We start from the raw sequence: 20,186 nt of genomic DNA, 5'->3' as shown, positions 1-20,186 counted from the left end.
GCAATTGAGGCAAGGAAAAAAAAAAAAACAGGTAACAGAATTGGAAAGGAAGAAGTCAAATTGTCTCTATTTGCAGATGATATGATATTATATGTAGAAAATCCGATTCAACCAAAAAACTAATCAGTGATTTCAGTAAAGTTGCTGGATAGCAAATTAACATACAAAAATCAGTAACATTTCTATACACTAAAAATAAAATTTCTGAGAAAGAAATAAAGAAATAGATCCCATTTACAATAGCATCAAAACTGGTAAAATATTTAGGAATAAATTTAACTAATGAGGAAATGATCTCTATACTGAAAATTACAACATTGATTAAAGAGACTGAGAAGACATAAAGAAATGGAAAGGTATTCTGTGTTCATGGATTGGAAGAATTAATATTGTTAAATGTCAGTACTACCAAAAGCCATCTGTATATCAATGCAATCCCTATTAAGATCTAGTGGCATTTTTTACAGAAGTATACAAACAAAGACTCCTAAAACTTATATGGAACCACCAAAGACCCTGAATAACCAAAAAAAAAAAAAAAAAAAAAAATCATGAGAAATGAGAAAGAGCAAATCAGGCAGTATCACTTCCTGATTAAAAGCTAATATTCGGGGACACCTGGGTGGCTCAGTTGGTTGGACGACTGCCTTCAGCTCAGGTCATGATCCCGAAGTTCCGGAATTGAGCCCCGCATGGGGCTCCCAGCTCCACGGGGAGTCTGCTTCTCCCTCTGACCTTCTCCTTGCTCATGCTCTCTTTCACTGTCTCTCTCTCAAATAAATAAATAAAATCTTAAAAAAAAAAAAAAAAGCTAATATTCTAAAGGGAGCCAAGAATACTCAATGGAGAAAAGACAGTCTCTTCAATAACTGATGCTGGGATAATTGGATATTCACATGTAAAAGAATGAAACTGGACCCATATGTTATACCACTTATAAAAATTAACTTGAGGGACACCTGATTGGCTCAGTCAGCTAAACATCTGCCTTCGGCTCAGGTCACAATCCCAGGGATAGAGCCTTGCATCAGGCTCCCTCCTGGGCAGGGAGCCTACTTTTCCCTCTCCCTCTGCCTGCCGCTCTGCCTACCTGTGCTCTCTCTCTCTCTCTGTGTCAAATAAATAAATAATTTTTTAAAAAATTTACCTGAAATGTAATAAAGACTTAAATGTAAAACCTGAAACCATAAAACTCCTAGAAGAAAGGATCATAGTAATGATTTTTAGATATGCCATCTAAAGCATAAGCAAAAAATAAAAAATAAACAAGTGGGACTAAAACTAAAAAGCTTTTACACAGAAAAAAAAAAACATCAATAAAGTGAAAAGACAGCAAATTGGGGAACATACTTGCAAGTCATATATCTGATAAGAGGTTGATATCTGCAATACAGAAAGAGTTCATACAACTCAGTAACAAGAAAACAGGGGCACCTGGGTGGCTCAGTGGGTTGAGCCGCTGCCTTCGGCCCACATTGGGCTCTCTGCTCAGCGGGGAGCCTGCTTCCCTCTCTCTCTCTCTCTGCCTACTTGTGATCTTTCTCTGTCAAATAAATAAATAAAATCTTTAAAAAAAAACAAACAAACAAGAAAACAAACAACCCAAATAAAAATTGGGTAAAGGACTTGAATAAACATTTCTCCAAAGAAGATATATGAAAGGCCAAATGGTACCTGAAAAAATGCTCAACATCACTAATCATTAGGGAAATGCAAATTAAAAACACAGTGAGACACTACTTCACTCCTGTTAGAATGGCTACTTTCACACATATGACAGATAACAAATACTGGCATGGATATGGAGAAAAGGGAAGCTCTGTGCACTGTTGGTGAGGTTGTAAATTCCATAGTATCTACAGTATAGTATCCATAGTATAGTATACATAGTATATACTATATAGTATATATATATATTATACATATAGTATATGTATAGTATCCATAGTATAGATACTATGGAAATAGTATCCATAGTATAGATACTATGGAAAAGACTATAGAGGATCCTTAAAAAGTTAAAAATAGAGCTACATATGATCCAGCAATTCCACTTCTAGGAATACATTCTAAGGTAATAAAAACACTAACTTGAAAAGATATCTGCAGGGACGCCTGGGTGGCTCAGTTGGTTAAGCAGCTGCCTTCGGCTCAGGTCATGATCCCAGCGTCCTGGGATCGAGTCCCACATCGGGCTCCTTGCTCCGCAGGGAGCCTGCTTCTCCCTCTGACTCTGCCTTCCACTCTGTCTGCCTGTGCTCACTTTCGCTCGCGCTCTCTCTCTGACAAATAAATAAAATCTTAAAAAAAAAAAAAAAAAGAAAAGATATCTGCAGTCCTATGTTCATAGCAGCATTATTTACAATAGACAAAATATGGAAACAGGTAACATAAGTATCCACTGGTGGATGAATGAATAAAGAAATTGTGATATATATGTGAATCCTACCATTTCTGACAATATGGATAGATCTTGAAGGTATTACGTTAAGTGAAATAACCAGGACAGAGAAAGATAAATATCATATGATCTCACTTATATGTGGAATTTAAAACAAACAAAAAATCCCACCAAATTTATAGAAAAAGAGGTGAGATATGTGGTCATCAGAGGTATGAGGTAGTAGGAGGGAAGTGGAGCAATGTGGCCAAGAAGTACAAACTACTAATTACAAAATAAATAAGTACTAGAGATATAATGTACAACATGATGGTTACAGCTAATACTGCTGTATGGTGTATAAGAAAGTTAAGAGAGTAAATCCTAAGAGTTCTCATTACAAGGAGAAATTTTTTTTCTTTTATTCTTCTTTCTTTTCTTTTTATTGTCTCTATATAAGATGGATGTTAGCTGAACCTGTTATGGTAATCATTTTATAATATATGTAAATGAAACCATCATGCTCTATGCCTTAACCTTACACAGGAACATTTCATTTATTTCTCAATGAAACTAGGAGAAACAAAAGTTATTAAAAATTATTTAAAATGCAAATTTTCGAGCACCATGTACCAAGGAGGTATATATTGAAGTCCATTCCAGTGTAAAAAGGAAATTGAAATTATTTATATTTTTATCTCATTTCCTTAAGACTTCTATTTTAGGGATACCTGGATGTCTCAGTTGGTTAGGCATCTACTTTTGGCTCAGGTCATGATCTCAGAACCCTGGGATTAAGTCCCACATCAGGCTCCTTTCTCAGCAGGGAGACTGCTTCTCCCTCTGCCTGTTGCTCCCCCTGCTTGTGTGCACTTTCTCTCTCTGACAAATAAATAGACAATCTTCCCTTAAAAAAAAATTACTATTTTAGTGTATATTTAATGATGTGACTTATGCAATAAAATCCTGACAAAATACATAAGTGGAGTTAAAAACATAAAATCTGTGCATTATCATGGAACTTGCCCAGCTGGGCCACCAGAATTTCGGCATCTGAGAATGGAGAAGCCAGTTTCCTTTTATTTGGGTTGTGGTGCCACCTCGTGGTCATTTTGTCCCCTAGTTTAATCATCAATGAGGACAATTCTATACACCAGCAGGCTGAATCCTACAAGGCATAGGCTGGTGCCCCCTTATCAACTTGAATGAGACATTGGGCTTAGGAAATACCAAGGTCTCAAGGACACTAGGACCCACCTACCTCAGCCTCTCTGCTTCCTGCCTCACTCTCTCCCCCCACATTCCACTCCCCCTAATGATAAAAAGGCAGTGAGAAGAATACAGACCCCAATCAACAGTTGTATTTTGTCCAAATTTACATTATTAGGAATTTTATGTATACTACAACATAGTGCTAAATATATGTGATTAATAAATATGTACACATTAGGATGCATATATTTTAAAAATTTCAATGATGCTGTTGAACAATTTTAAAAAGTTGGGAGGGTCCAGTGTAGAGAATAGACGGATTGGAAGGAAAAGCCTAAAGGAAGAGGTAAACTGGAATGCTATAGGAATAAATGTGATGGTCTGAAACTAGCATAGTGGTAATAGGATTTGGAGGGAAGTAGATTGGTTTGATCACTTCAAGGCAGAATTGAATCCTTATCTTTAAGAGATAGAAACTGAAATATTTATAGATAAATTGACTTGATGTTGGAGATTTTCTTTAAAATAATCCAATTAGGGTAGGCCTCAGTGGCTCAGTTGGTTAAGCCACTGCCTTCGGCTTAGGTCACGATCCAGGTTCCTGGGACTGAGTCCCAAATGGAGCTCCTTCAGCTCCTCAGGGAGCTTGCTTCTCCTTTTCCCTCTTCCTACTTCTCCCCCTGCTTGTGCTTTCTCCCTCTGTCAAATAAATAAAAATCTTCTAAAAAAAAAATAATCCAACTGAAGCGCCTGGGTGGTTCAGTGGGTTAAGCCTCTGACTTAGGTTCAGGTCATGATCTCAGAGCCCTGGGATCAAGCCCCACATCGGGCTCTCTTCTCAGCGAGGAGCCTGCTTCCCCCTCTCTCTCTGCCTGTCTCTTTGTCTACTTGTGATATTTCTCTCTGTCAAATAAATAAATAAAATCTTAAAAAAATAATAATCCAACTAAGAAGAAGGGTAATGGGAAGGGCGGTTATAGATGAAACAGACTAGCCATATACACAATTGCTGAAGCTGGGCAAAAGGCACAAGGTGGTTCCTTATTCTAGGCCCTCTGTTTTTATATATACCTGAAACTTTTCATAATAAAAAGTCAAACAAAAATAAAGTACCTGGGAAAAATTCAAGATAAAAAATTCAGTAATAAGTTAGACTTGTGAAACATATAGCTCAGAGAGAGATTTGGGCAGAAGCAAAGAATTTGGGAGTAATAAGCAGGTGGAAAGTTCACTGAAGTCTCGAGTCAATGCAGGGCTCTGGAATTAAAAAAAGAGAGAGAGAAAGGAAGGAAAATTAAAATCCTAAGGAATAACAGCAGTTAAGAGAATGGAAAAGGAAGTGTTGCTACCAAAAGAGTAACATAGGCCAAAGGAAGAAAATATCCTAAGATAGAGGCATTAATCTACACATTTAAGTGCTGCTGAGTGGTCACGAAAGAAAAGGGCCTATCAACATCTTTTTAATTTACCCATACATATGAAAGTTATTGATGACTTTGGTGAGCAGCACTTAAAAGGAGGCAGGTGGGACACCTGGGTGGCTCAGTCACTTAAGCTGCTGCCTTTGACTCAGGTCATGATCCCAGAGTCCTAGGATCGAGTCCCACATCAGGCTCCTTGCTTGGCAGGGAGCCTGCTTCTTTCTCTGCCTCTGCCTGCTTGTGCTCTTTCTCTCTCTGATAGATAAATAAATAAAATCTTTAAAAAATTTAAAAAATAAATAAAAGGGGGCAGGTAGGGCAGAGAGAATAGCTTATGTAGGTTTAAAACTTGAGTGGGAGGTGAGGAAGTACAATCAGCCTATATGAAAAACTGAAAAAGTTTGATGGGGGAGAGAAGTATATGGGTACCTCGAGGGATGATGTCTGCTTGGAATGACAATTGCTCACTTATTCATTTGCTGCTTAAGTTTGATTTCTTGAAATAATCTGCTATCCTCCTTTTGTTCTGTACCCTCCTGCCAGATGAGTGTAGCTCTGTCACTTCATACAAAATCTTCCAGTGCCTCCTTAGTTTTTACTGAGGTTTGTACAAGTAACTCAGTTGGACTACTCTAAATGTTCCCTAACATTAGCTGAAGGGGGCCACCAGTCTCTCCCTCCATATGCTTTTGCTCTTACTGCTGCCTCTAATTAGAAAATATTCCCCTTCTCCAATCTTTGATCCTGCTCTTCCTTCACATCCCATCACAGATGTGGTGCTATGTTCTCCCTGAGCCCCTTCCTGCTCCACCTCCTCTCCACAGAGTATACTTGATCTCTTCCTATTCTATTTTTTCAGGGCATGTTTTTTATATCTCTCATTGCATTCATTGGATTGTGCTTTGCTTTTCATTTTCTGAATTCTGACAATGTCCTTCTATATCTACAGTTTGCAGCTACTTGAGACACTTTATCGTCCTCATCTTTGTGTCATAGATGTACCTAACAAAATATCTTGCACAAAAATAACTTTTTGAATTAAATTGGATTCCCAAAGCTCTATTGTTTCCAATGTTTCTAAGTATACTGCCTTTTAGAATTCTAATGCTATTCAGCTATTGCCTTCCCTATAGCATTGTAATTTTTATAATCTTTCTTCATATAATCTAAAAATAATACTTAACATTTGTTACTTTTTAGTGCATAAACACTTTCATATATGTAATCGAATCCAAGCTTTTAAAAAGTATATTTAGGGGTGGCATAGTCAATTGGGTGTGGGACTCTTGGATTTCGCTCAGATCATGATCTCAGGGTCGTCAGATCAAGCCCAGCATGGACTCCACTCGGAGTCTGCTTGGGCTTCTCTCTCCCCCTCTCTAAAATAAATTAAATAAATCTTTAAAAAGTCTATTCTTTTAAACATTTTGGGATATCATATCCATACAGATACAGTCAATGAACATTCACCCAGATGTAACAAATATTACATTTGTCATGATTAATTCAGATCCTATTAGAAGAAAACCCTCACAGATATGTTGAAACCTCATAATTTCATTCCCTTCTCTCTTTCCCTGGGGTGGGGGGAGGGGTACTACTCTCTTGTAGTTGATATATATCCTTCCCAACCACGTTTTTATTATGTATGTATGTCTACATAACTCACAGCCTTATTTTGTGGCTTTAAAATGATATGTGATACAATAGTATTACATATCCCTTTGCAATTTGCTCTTTTTACTCATCATTTTCAAGATTTATCTTTATTGGCACATATTGTATACTTATTTTAACTAAGAAATGGGTCCAGTATATGACTCTATTACCTGTTATTTAACTTTTATCATAATCTCATGAGGTAGATATTAATTCCATTTGATAGATGAAAAACCGAAGTGCAGAGAGGTTAAATAATTTTACTGAGGTCATATAATTTCTAGCAAATGGAATTGAGAACTTGTGCAGGGTCTCCAACTCCTAATCCCATGTTCTTTTCACTATAGCATTCAACTATGTAACAAATATTCAGTGAACACTGCATGCTAGGCACTGTTTTAGGTCCTGGGTATCTAAGAAGTGAATAAATCAGGTAAGATACTGCTCCCAGAAGCTTAAAGTCTAACTGGAGTACACAGTCAATAATAGAACGTGATAATTTGGTTCCAAGTGCTATGAAGAAAAATAAAGCAGAATGGAGTGAGTGTAACTCTCTAGTGAGTGTAAGTGCGATATTCTTTTTTTTTTTTTTAAAGATTTTATTTATTTATTTGACAGAGAAATCACAAGTAGATGGAGAGGCAGGCAGAGAGAGAGAGAGGGAAGCAGGCTCCCTGCTGAGCAGAGAGCCCGATGCGGGACTCGATCCCAGGACCCCGAGATCATGACCTGAGCCGAAGGCAGCGGCTTAACCCACTGAGCCACCCAGGCGTCCCTAAGTGCGATATTCTTTATGAGGCTCTCTGGTGACATTTCAGCAAACATATGAAAGAGAGGAGTGCTCAAGATCATGGCAGAAGGAAAAGCAAATGCAAAATCCCTAAGGCAGGAGCATATTTGGCTGCCATTTCATCACTCTGATTTATTTTTATTTTTTATTTTAAAGACTTTTATTTATCCACTTGAGAGAGACAGATAGCACTAGATGGGCTGAGGGAGAAGCAGACTCCTCGCAGACCAGGGAGCCTCATGCAGGAGAGGTCCTGGGATGGAGACCAGAGCAGAAGGTAGACGCTTAACCCATGGAGACACCTAGGCGCCTCTTGATATTTTTTAGATACCCTACCAGTTATTTTTCTCATGTACTCTGGAACAAATGCAAGCACACTGCATGGCTTTGCCTGAGTAAATACCTATTTTTGACATGTTAACAGTCTCTTGTGATGGCCATTGTTCAAATAAACAAATTGGGTTGTCTTAGAAAATGTCTACAGCCAGAATCCGTTTATTTACTTTAAAAATTAAATCGTGGGTGGCAGGTGCCCATAATGGTGACATAAACACAGTACTGATGTTGATTTGATGAGACACATATAAGAAGTTCAAACCCCTTTTTAAATATTAAAAGCTGGTTGGGAATATCTTCGAGAAAGCCTGACTTGAAGTGGGAAAGAACCCGCTGAAACAGGGAAGACAGGGAGTCTCGTATCTCTCAGAAAGGATGCCGGGAAAGTGACAGAAATCTGAGGGCTTTCCGACAAGGGGAGACCTAGTATCTAGTCAGTCATGCCCTTTACTCGCCGAAATGGCTCTGTTCTCACTTTGGTGATGAGAGGGAGGCAGGGCTGTGCCCGTTAGGCCTGTTTCTTCTCCAGAACCTAGGCTCTCGCCTTTCTGGGCCTCCCAGGGTAGGAGTAGCAAAGAGCCGGGCTAAAAATCAAAACTCCCTGCGAATCACAGCGCCCCGAGTTCTGCCCTAAGCCGGAACTGCGGTCGGAAATCAAACCGGCGCGCGCTCCGTCTGTTGGCCCCACCCCTTTTCTGCCTCCGGGCCGCCCCCGGGTCCTACGGGGAAAAAGAGCAAAGACTAACAGAGCAGGACGAGCCACGGCTTCCGGGAGGAGTTTTGGGCCTGGCGAGGCACCGTCGGGCGCCGCGCTTTCACGCCAGAGGTAGCTGTGGAGACGCCGGGAGTCCGCGTAGGCGCGGTTAATGAGTGCCGCGCTTCCTCAGCATGGGCGACCACGGCTTGGAGCTGGCGTCTATGATCCCCGCTCTGCGGGAGTTGGGCAGGTAGGGCCAGGTCCGGCCGCTCCCGGTCCCGCGTCCTCTTCCGCCCGACCAGGCTGGCGTCTCACGTGCTCTTCCCCACACCCCCCAGCCGCGCGCTTGCCGGCTCGGAAACCCTCAAGCCCAGCTCTTGGGGCTGTGTTTCGCGACTGGTTTCCGTACTTTTCTCTCGGAGAGGTGGTTAAAAATATGCGAGGTGTCGCCCCAGGCCTTTGGGAAGCCGGTCCAGGGAGAGGTGTTCGCCGACCCTGCTTGACCTCAGCGGCGCCCGGGGGCTTGTCCCTAATCCGGGGCTTGTACCCCGCAGCTGGAGAGAGCCGTCCCTTCCGATCACTTTCTACACTCATTTACTTCCGGAAGCCTCTTTCCTTAGATGAGGGACTTGACCCGTGAACTTCCCCGATTTATATTCTTTGTGATCTCTCAGGAAGGACTTGGGGTTTTAGCTTTACGTTTTGACCCAAACTATCTCTTTAGAAGAAAAATCACTGGTTCTCATTTTGAGCGAGGAAGGTCAATTGTTAAAAAGGGCAGTTGGTTTCTTCAAAATGAAACCATAGGCCGTTCTGAAGATAGGACCCATTTCCCTTTGGTCATCCGTTACCCAATCCGTTATGTTAGTCGGAAGTGCCAGGGATCTGCCACAACGCCCTTAAGATACAAGTGTGCACAGAATGTTGCCAGAATTTTTAAGATAATTTAGTATAGTTTCATTTGCAAAGGCCTGTTTTCTATAAACCGAAGAGTAAGATCAGGTAAACCAGTACCTACCTGAAGAGAGGGGAGGGATGTGGATGGCTGCCATCCACCTTCAGCACACGGGCAATTGCCCTCAACCAGGCCTAAAGAAGGCAGCGTGTTTGTTTTGCCTTTTTTGTTTGTTTGTTTTAAATTGTAATCCACTGGGAACGAGAAAAAAGTGGGCTTGTACCACAACTGCAGTTGAACTATCAGTTGAATAATTGCTTCCCAATTGTTAAAGCTGCTTGAAAACTAAGCACACATAGCCAGAACTGACATATAAAGTCCATGGGATATTTAATTCCCTTCTTTTTGCGGAGCAGTTGTGTTCATCTCCTCTTGTTGGCCATACAAGGATATTTAGTCTTCCTCAGTCACATAAATAAGAGGAAAAATGAAGGAAGCACACTTGTAACCGAATCATTCTGTTTGTGTGTGTGTGTTTTTTTGTTTTTTTTTTTTTACTTTGCATGGCTGTTGCAAACGTACTTTGTGTTAACATTTTATAAAGAAACATGAATACAAGTGCTCATTTTAGGAAATTGATGTACGGATTTCATCTTTCAGGCTCAATGTGAAGCTCGATATTTTTTTCCCATCCTGTTTTAGTGTAGAATTAACTAATATTTTTCTTACTTCTTTTTTCTTCCTTTATGAGACTTGCTAGTACAAGTAATAGTATCTTGGATTTATTTATAGTCTCTTACATCACCAGGGCTTAATGTTACCTTTCATTTCATTTAATTGTGGCTATTCTAAGGGAAAGAATAGAAAAAGTGACGCATGGAGAATTGTATAATAATAGTTTTAACTATCATGAGTTTCTCATTGCAACTGCTTCATTCAAGCCTGTTCCATCTCACAGTATCTTCATGATGTAGAATGGAGTGTATTTTATCACTATTCAGTAAGAAACTGTGTTATAGAAATTGAAGAACCAAAGTCAAAAGAGATAGCAGTTATCAGAGCTGTGTTTCAGATTCAAGGAAGGCATCAAGGCCTTTTCATCCCCTACCGTTTTTTTTCATTAATTGACTGGCGACTTGATTTCTGGGGAAAAAAAAAATGAGATGTTAACTGTCTTACTGTGTGGACTCTTATGTCTCTGATAAATTTTGCTTCTGGTTTTTGCTGTTAGCACTCTTCTCTCTGCATAGTCTTTGAGGGTGATCCCATCCATTCCTGCCTTCAGCTACCATCTATTTGATGATTGCAGATATGTTTCTCCAGACCACATCCATTTCCTATAGAATATTTATCAATCATATACTGGCAGTTTTAGCTGGGTGTCCCATATGCCGTTAAGACTCAACATAGCTTGGTACCTGGGTTGCTCAGTTGGTTAAGTGTCTGACTCTTGATTTCGGTTCAGGTCAGGATCTCAGGGTCGTGAGATTGCGTTGGGCTCCCAAGTCAGTGGGGAGTGTGCTTGAGATTCTTCCTCCCTCTCCTCTCCCCTCTTCCCCCAAAACTCGAGCACTGTCTCTCTCCCTTCAAAAAAAAAAAAAAAAAAAGGCTCAGCAGAGCCAATACAACTTTTCCACATATCCCACCCTCCCCAACTTTTTTTCCCTCCCATTCACTGAGGTATGGGTATCTCAGTAAATGATACCATAGTCACTCATTTTTCCAAACCAGAAGTGTAGGAATCATTCTTGACTCCCCATGTGCTTTTGCTACATCCTTTATATCTCTTAACCTTTACTCTCTTCCTAAATAACTTCATCTAAGTCCCATGGCTTTAAATATCATATGTATGCTGGCAACTCCCAAATTTATATCTACCCAGAGATATTATTAGTTTGCTTACCGTTGAACATCTATACCTGAAATGAAAATTAACCTCCAAAGCAGAACTCTTGATTTACTGTCTTTAAACTTGTTCCTTCCCCAGGTTATTGTAAATGTATCAACCAAAAGTTTAGGGGTTGTTCTTGATTCATTTCCTTATCCCTTAATAGTCTATCAGCAAGTCCTGACAATCCTGCCTTTAAAATGTACTTCTCACCATCCCCACTGCTATTCTTATAATTTCTTATCTAGGCCATTTATATAAAATCTAAAATATATATATATATATATATATATATATATATATATATATTTTTTTTTTTTTTTTTTTTTTTTTTTTTTAGATTTTATTTATTTAACAGAGATCACAAGTAGGTGGAGAGGCAGGCAGAGTGAGAGAGGAGGAAGCAAGTTCCCTGCTGAGCAGAGAGCCTGATGTGGGGCTCGATCCCAGGACCCTGGGACCATGACCTGAGCCGAAGGCAGAGGCTTTAACCCACTGAACCACCCAGGCACCCCTCTTATCTAGGCTATTATTGTAACCTCTCAGTTAACCTCTCTGTTTCCATTTTACCCACTTACAATTGAATTCACATTCAGCAACCAAAGTGATATTTTCTGGGTGGGGGGGAGCAAAGTGATTTTAATAGCTTAAATTATGTTGTAGATTATTTGCATTACTCCTCTGTTTAAAACTTCTGTTAGTTTTCTGTTAGCACACTTAGGATAAAATCCAAACTTCTCCCAAGGCCTCTAAGGTCCTGTATAATCTCGCCTCTGCCTTTCTCTAACCTCAAAGCCACATATTAGGATATGTGGACTCTGCTCCAGTGACATTGGCCTTATTTTTCATATGCGCCAAGGTCATTCCTGCCTTCAATCTTTTGCACCTTGTTCTTCTCTGAATAGACTGGTTCCATGCAGATGTCATTTCAGAGAGGTCTTCCCTGATCTTCCTGTTTAAAATTACTTTGTAGGGGTGCCTGGGTGGCTCAGTCAGTTAAGTGGCTGCCCTCAGCTCATGTCGTGATCCCAGGGTCCTAGGATTGAGCCCCACATTGGGCTCCCTGCTCAGCAGAGTCTGCTTCTCTCTCTCCCTCTGCCTGCCACTCTGCCTACTTGTGCGCTCTCTCTCTCTCTCTGTCAAATAAATAAAGTCTTTATTTTAAAAAAAGCATAAAAAAATTAAACTACTTTGTAATCACAAGGGATTTTCAGGTAATGAAAGTTGCTTTTAAAATATTAAATAAGGGCGCCTGGGTGGCTCAGTGGGTTAAGCCGCTGCCTTCAGCTCAGGTCATGATCTCAGGGTTCTGGGATCGAGTCCCGCATCGGGCTCTCTGCTCAGCAGGGAGCCTGCTTCCTCCTCTCTCTCTGCCTGCCTCTCTGCCTACTTGTGATCTCTCTCTGTCAAATAAATAAATAAAATCTTAAAAAAAAAAAATATTAAATGAGACTGGGTATTTACCCTAAAGATATGAATGTAGGGATCGAAGAGGCATGAATAACCCAATGTTTATAGCAGCAATGCCCACAATAGCCAGACCATGGAAAGAGCCTAGATGTCCATCAGCAAATGAATTGGTAAAGATGATGTGATATATATATATATATATATATATATATATATATATATTGCAGCCATCAAAAATGAAATCTTGCCATTTGTGATGACATGGATGGGAACTAGAGGGTATTATTATGCTAAGTGAAATAAGTCAGTCAGAAAAAGACAATTACACATGATCTCTCTGATATGAGGAATTTGAGAGGTAGAGTGGGGGTTCATGGAAAGAAGGGAGGGAAAAATGAAGTAAGATAGGATGGGGAGGGAGACAAACCCCTAAGAGACTCTTCATCTCAGAAAACAGGATTGCTGGGCGGTGATGGGGGGATGGGAAGGATAGGGTGGCGGGTGATGGACATGGGAGAGTATGTGCTGTGGTGAGTGCTGTGAATTATATAACACTGATGATTCACATCATCACATGTAACACAATATATTACATGTTAATTCAAAAATAAATAAATAAATTTTAAGAAATAAATAAAATATTAAATGGGGAATGGGAAGGAGATGAAAGTCTGGGAAGCATTAACATTAGCCACTAGAGGAGATTTGAATGGTGAGCCATGTGAAAATGGGAGAAGTGTCTGAGATTGAATGGGAAGTTTAAGGGTCTCTAGGTGGGAATGAGCCTATGTTTTTTAAAGAATGGGAAGAAGGATGAAACCATAGGAAACACAGAAGGGACTGGTGTGAATCAAAGGTGGAGGAGTAGCCATGGGCCAGGTCCTTTTTAGTACCTTCTAGGCTAGAACAAGGAGTTATTCTGGCCCATTATTCTCATTATTACTTATTATTTAGGTGCAGTGGGAAACCATTGGAATGTTTTAGACAGGGAAATAACAAGTGAATTCAAATTTTAAAACTGTTTACCTTTCACTCTCTTGCTTTTAGAACTTTTCAATGTCTCATTGTCTTCAGTACAAAATCCAGACTCTATAGTTGGTTCTTTGAGCTTTGACCTTACAGTTTTTCTTCAGCTTCATTTCCAATTACTGCCTCCCTCTTCTTTAGCCATATAGAACTCCTTATAGTTTCTAGAGCAGCCTGTGCCCTTGCGCATGCTGTTTCCTCTGCTTGGAATACTTCCTCCTTTACCTTATTTTTCTTGCCTAGCCCCTTTGGTAAAGCTTTGTATCACTTCCAGGGAGCCTGGACTGATAGGCTCTGCCCAGGGCTGAGTATCCTTCTTGTGCTATGTCTTGGCTCTATTGACACTTAACCATGCTGTGTTAAAGTTACCTGTTTACTTTTTTAACTTTTAATCTACAAATTTTTTTAGGTTTGATGCATGATATCTTGGTTAACCTGGTATTTGATGTTTGCCCCAGAAGAGATAATCAAGTATTTGTTAATGTATCCAGCCTTCAGGAGATATTTAAATTTCCTCCTAAGAATACCCTCTTAAGTCAGTTCCAATGTAGAGGTTGTATAAAAAGAAATGTTCACTCTCCCATGAGTGAGTATTCTAATAGTACATCTAATGAATGATAATCAACTCACCTTTAAAAAAACTGATTAAAAATGGGGCACCTGACTGGCTCAGTTGATACATGTGTTACTTGATTTTGGGATTTTGAGTTCAAGCTCCATGTTGGATGGGGAGCCTACTTAAAAAAAGAATTTTTTTTTTATAAAAATGACACAAGTTGATAGTGTATCAAAGATTTTGATAAAAATGACATAAATTGTCTTTTTTTTTTTTTTTAAAGATTTTATTTATTTATTTGACAGAGAGAAATTACAAGTACACTGAGAGGCAGGCAGAGAGAGAGAGAGAAGGAAGCAGGCTCCCTGCTGAGCAGAGAGCCCGATGTGGGACTCGATCCCAGGACCCTGAGATCATGACCTGAGCCGAAGGCAGCGGCTTAACCCACTGAGCCACCCAGGCGCCCCGACATAAATTGTCTTTATAAAAAATTAAATTTTGTAGAAAACTTACTACCACCTACAGACCTGATTCCTCTCTCAATACTCCCCATTTTACATTTCTAGATGATACTTGCTAAATTACACTTGGTTTGTAAAGACAAACTCTCTTAACTTTGTCTAAAACAATTGGTAGTGTAATTTTAGACTTGTAACATTTTTTGTTATATTTAAATCTGTAATGTCATATAATATGGTAGCCACTAGCTAAATGTAGCCACCTGTTGTTTGTCTAACTTAAGATGTTCTGTAAATGGGGGCGCCTGTGTGGCTCAGTGGATTAAAGCCACTGCTTTCAGCTCAGGTCATGATCTCAGGGTCCTGGGATAGAGCCCTGGCATCGGGCTCTTGGCAGGCGAGAATTCTACCACTGAACCACCAATGCAGCATCGGGCTCTTGGCTCAGCAGGGAGCCTGCTTCCTCCTCTCTCTCTCTTCCTGCCTCTCTGCCTATTTGTGATCTATCTGTCAAATAAATAAATAGATAAATAAAATCTTAAAAAAAAAAAAGATGTTCTGTAAATGTAAGATACATACTGGATTTCAAAGAGTCAGTATAAAAAATATATATAGATAGAACTGTCTCTAATAATTTTACTATCAGTTACATGTTCAAATTATATTTTAGATAATATTGTTATGAAAATTGCTTTCTTTCTATTAATGTGGTTACTTAGAAAAATTTGAATTGCACATGTGACTTGCATTATTTCTATGGACTAAGGTTGGCTTAAATAATAAGATAAATAGCACCAAGTTTGTTTCACTTTCATGTAAAAACTACTTGGCCTTTGTAACTACTTGGCCTTTGATTCTATATACCTAGGGTTTGTATTACTTGTCAGTATTTGCTGATTTCAGTAAGTTAGTTTCAGCTTGAGAGGATAAAAAAGTTCTGGAGATGGTGGTGATGGTGTAGAATAATGTGAATATACTAAATACCATGGAACAGTATAGTTAAAGTGGTTAAAATAAATTTTATGTTAAGTATATGTGACCATAATAAAAAATATATTCAAAGGACATTTTAACAAACAAATTTAATTTGATCCTGTCTGGAGCTCTCTTCTAACCTTGGTTTCTAGAACATACCTCTTATGGTTTTCTTTTTGTTTTTCTGGCTCTTTTCCTTTCTCCTTCATTGCCCCTTTAACTTCAATGTCGGGCTTTCTCTTTGGCTTCCTTATTACTTCTTATATTGCACTAATTTTCAAGGCTTCCACTACCACAAACTATAGTAGTGTTAGATAATGTAATTTCCATGAACGTCAGCCTCCTTACTTGTAAATTAGGGTTTAATATTGCTATCATACCGCTTGTGAAAAATATGCAGTAATGTAGACAGTGTGTTTAGCCTTGTTTGATAGGTATTGTTATATAATGATAATCTATATCTCTAGGCTAGATATTTCTTGAGGACTAGAGCTTTCAAAAAAATTTTTTTTCCCATAAACTCTATGCCCACTGTGGGGCTTGAATTTACCACCTGGAGATCATAGAGCCACTCACAGGCTTTGTGGACTGAGCCAGCCAGGCATCCCTTGAGGGACTAGAATTTTAATTCCAACAGTCTTTTGTGCATCCCACTTAGTTCTTCCCTTGAGACCTTAAATTCAGTATTTCTAAAACTGGTTTTGTTTTTCTCTCCAGACCTGTACTTCCTTCTGTGTTAACTGTTTCAGTGACTGGCCTCACAATTCACTCTGGATAGAGGCCTAGGTTGATTTACCAGTCTCCTCCACTAACTTGTCTTTCACCTCCCCCAGTGGTAGTTTCTGGTATTTAGTGTGGCATGTTATAGGTGCTCAATAAATGGTTGTTTTTATAAATGACTGTATAAGTCTTCATCCAGTGTGGAAGAATACAGACTTACTACTATATTCTTACGTTCAGTTCTGTGCTGGTTTATACCAAATCATGGAGCTTAAGTTCGATTCATTCAGGATTCTAAGATACAGTTGCTCTGCTTAATTATTATCTACTCTTAATGTTTATTTTTTCTTGATTAGTTCTAATACTTGATGTAATTATATGCAATTTCCCTAATATTTTATTGAATTTTAATTGTGGAAAATTTCAAACATCAAAAAGAAGGAAAATGATATATCAGTTGCCCATTCAACCCAATAATTATTTATTCATGGCCCTCTTCCTCTCAACTCAGATTACTTTGAAGCAAACTTGAAACATCATTTCATCTATAAATACCAATATTTATCTGTACAGGATAAAGACCTTTTTTAAACATACCATAATACCATTGTGATACCTAAGAATGATTTCTTAATAACATCAAATATCTAGCCTCTGTTTAAATTTTTCCATTTGTCATATACAGTTTGCTAATAGTTTTATTTTTGGTTTTTTTTGTGTTTTTTTTTTTTAGCTTGTGGTTTTTTTTTTTTTTTTTTAATTAGGATCCATTGTAGGATCATAGATTGTAATTGATTGATTTGGCTCTTAAGTCTTTGTTAAAGGTTTCTCCTCTTTTTTTCCTTTAGAATTCATTTGTTGAAGAAACTATGTTGAGTAGATTTTCCAGGTCTAGATCAATATGAATAAAATGCAAGCTATATGGATAATTAAAAATTTTATAGTAGCCACATGACAAAAAATAAAATAGGTGAAAGTAATTTTTAATATATTTTATGTAACTCAGCATCTCTATTATTTATGCATGTAATTAATATAAAATTACTAATGAGATATATATTTTCTGTACCAAATATTTAAAATTCAGTGTATATTTTATACTGAAAGCACATCTCAATTTGGTCTAACCACATTTCACATGCTCTATAGCTACATAAATAATGGCTACTATATTGGGCAGGGCAGGTCTAGATTTTGCATATTGGGTGCCTCTGGTATCATTTAGCATGTTTTTTTTTCCCTTATAAATCAGTAACATGTTTAGATTTTTTTTTAATTTTTAAACAGAAGGGTATAATGAATGTCAACATTAAAACTAAATACATTTGATAAATTCAAATTTAGAGAAATTTTTACAAATGAAATTGTAAGTCTCTTTTAGGCTTAAAAACTTTTTATCTTACTTAAATCTTATCTATTTTAGTGCCAGTCCAGAGGAATATAATACAGTTGTACAGAAGCCGAGACAAATTTTATGTCAGTTCATTGACCGAATACTTACAGATGTAAATGTTGGTAAGAAACAGTTATTTCTTATATAAATTTTATGAATTAAACTGTTTTCCTTTTCATATATACAACATTATGCTAGCATTTTTCTCATGTAGTTTTAAATATAGAGTTAGTATTCATGATAGTTATTATTTTCAAGAAACTTATTTATATTAACTTATTACATATGTGATTTAGGCGTTTAAAGTAATTCTGTTTACCTGCTTGTTGTCTAGATTTTCTGCTGCTTGCTATGGCATTCTTCTTTGATTTATTAATAGATGATAGATTAAAAATAGCCATGTCTAATGATGGGGACCCTGTTTTAGCTAGGTCTTACACTAGTGGTTGAGAAACAAATGCCATTTAAAAACTCTAATTAAGACTTGGTGACTCTGTGGGAGGTAGTAAGATCTTGTGAGTTGTTGGAGCAACTCCTATTTGTGGGAGTCTAAGAGACAAATATTACCGACTTGGCAAGATAGGTGTTGCATTTGTCATATCTGTTAAAATTACATGGAAGGGGTAATGTAGAGTAGCATTTGGCCTGTAGTGTATAAACTTACTTCCAAATTCAGCACATATTATGACTTAAAATAGTTAGCCTTTCTTTTTCCAATCTATGAAATTAAGAGTTGCTGAAAAATAACAAAGGACTACTGAATATTTGGAAGATGTGTTTTCATATAGTACTGTCCTTGTTTTTAGACCACTTGCCCTTCCCCTCCCTAAGCAGTTCCTGGACGAATCTCATCATCCAGGAAACACTTGTTTCTTCTATTGTGGATTGGTGCAGTTAACATACCATATTATAATTATTAGTTTGTCTGATTCTCTCACCTAATCAGGTGAAGTTTTTTCCCCCACTCAGATTATAGTACATTGCCAGGCATCTTGTAGGCCTTTAATCTGTATTTGGTGAATTAGTGTATAATAGATGGATGTACATGATTATTAAACATTTAAAATTAGAAAGATAGGATTGTAGAGTTTAGTCCCATCAATTTATCATGAATATTGTGCTGGACACAGTTCTGGTCACCAAAGTCTAGTTTTTTAACAAAACGACTGCCATCTAATTTTCATGACTCTTTAAAATGAATCTTTTATTATTTTAGTTGCTCTAGAACTCGTAAAGAAAACTGACTCTCAGCCAACCTCTGTGATGTTGCTTGATTTCATCCAGCATATAATGAAGTCCTCCCCACTTATGTTTGTAAATGTGAATGGAAGCCAAGGCCAAAATGAGGCCAAAGGCAGTTGTATTGGTAAGTCCTGCTATTTGTGCATGCATTTCCAATTGGTTTTATGAAATCTACCCTCTTTTGCTCTTCTGAAATATAACATACATTTTATGCATATTTCGGTCATATTTGCTCTGAATTTAAGAGAGCAAAATGGTAATGTTTAGTTTTGTTTTATGCATCTTTATTTTCTTTTCTTATGAAGTAGGTACCCAGGATTGAATAGAACTAATCAAATTTGTTTATTTGCCATTGAATACTTGAGCAGTTTTCTTTTTTCTGTTTTTGATAATCTCTTTTCGATCAGGCATTAGTAATTTGTGGCCCACAGGCTGGCTGCCTGTTCTTTGTAAAAAAAAGTTTTATCGAAAACCCATGCTTTTACTCATTGTATTTCCTTATTGTCTATAACTACTAGAAAGGCAATGTTGAGTAGTTGACATGGAGGCCATAAGTATTTCACACCCAAAATATTTCCTATCTAGCCCTTTAAAAGCAATTTTGCTAACTCTAGATGTTGAAGCTTTTTTTCTAGACTCTACCCTTATTTTTCCCATTACTTTTATCCCTTTATTGACCTCCTTGTAACGAGATGTGAAGCAAATATCTTTTCTTTTTTCTGTACAATGCATAGGGTATTTAAAAAATTTTTTACTTGAATTTTAGTATTCAGCTTTGATAGCATGTCCTCCAAAAAGTGTTTTCTGACTAGAACTCCTGACTGCCTGCCCTAGCAATGACTTAGTTGCTCCTGCTTTATGTTCTGTTAGTACTGTGTTCTGCATTTCTTCTATCAGAGCGGTTACTAAGCTGGATTATAAAACCTGTTTGTATTCTTTGCCACCTTTTAAATTAAATTTAATTTTTTTAAAGACTTTTTTATTTATTCATTTGAGAGAGAGTATTAGCAGATGCAGAGTCTTAGGGAGAGGAGGAAGCGGACTCCTCACTGAGCAGGCAGCTCCCAAGTGGGGCTTGATCCCAGGGCCGTGGGATCATGACCTGAGCCAAAGGCAGACACTTAACTG

At 38.0% G+C, this 20,186-nt stretch overlaps 1 protein-coding gene across 2 annotated transcripts in view; it reads left to right on the top strand.

Annotated features, from left to right (window-relative positions):
* Positions 1-8,501: 8,501 nt before the first annotated feature.
* ATR (ATR checkpoint kinase) overlaps positions 8,502-20,186 on the top strand; it is a 97,482-nt gene continuing 85,797 nt past the window's right edge. Inside the window, exons 1-3 of one of the 2 annotated variants that reach the window (XM_082712926.1) lie at positions 8,502-8,745; positions 17,847-17,938; positions 19,033-19,182. In XM_082712926.1, coding sequence (XP_082569052.1) covers positions 8,687-8,745; positions 17,847-17,938; positions 19,033-19,182 — 301 coding nt within the window. In that variant the 5' untranslated portion in view covers positions 8,502-8,686. The remainder of the gene's footprint in view (positions 8,746-17,846; positions 17,939-19,032; positions 19,183-20,186) is intronic. The other variant, XM_082712927.1, reaches the window with a different exon arrangement.

The sequence above is a fragment of the Mustela nivalis genome (genome assembly GCF_964662115.1).
Source record: "Mustela nivalis genome assembly, chromosome: 1".
Classification (NCBI taxonomy): Eukaryota; Metazoa; Chordata; class Mammalia; order Carnivora; family Mustelidae; genus Mustela; species Mustela nivalis.
The sequence above is the reverse complement of the archived record's forward strand: the minus strand, read 5'-3'. Positions and strand labels throughout refer to the sequence as shown.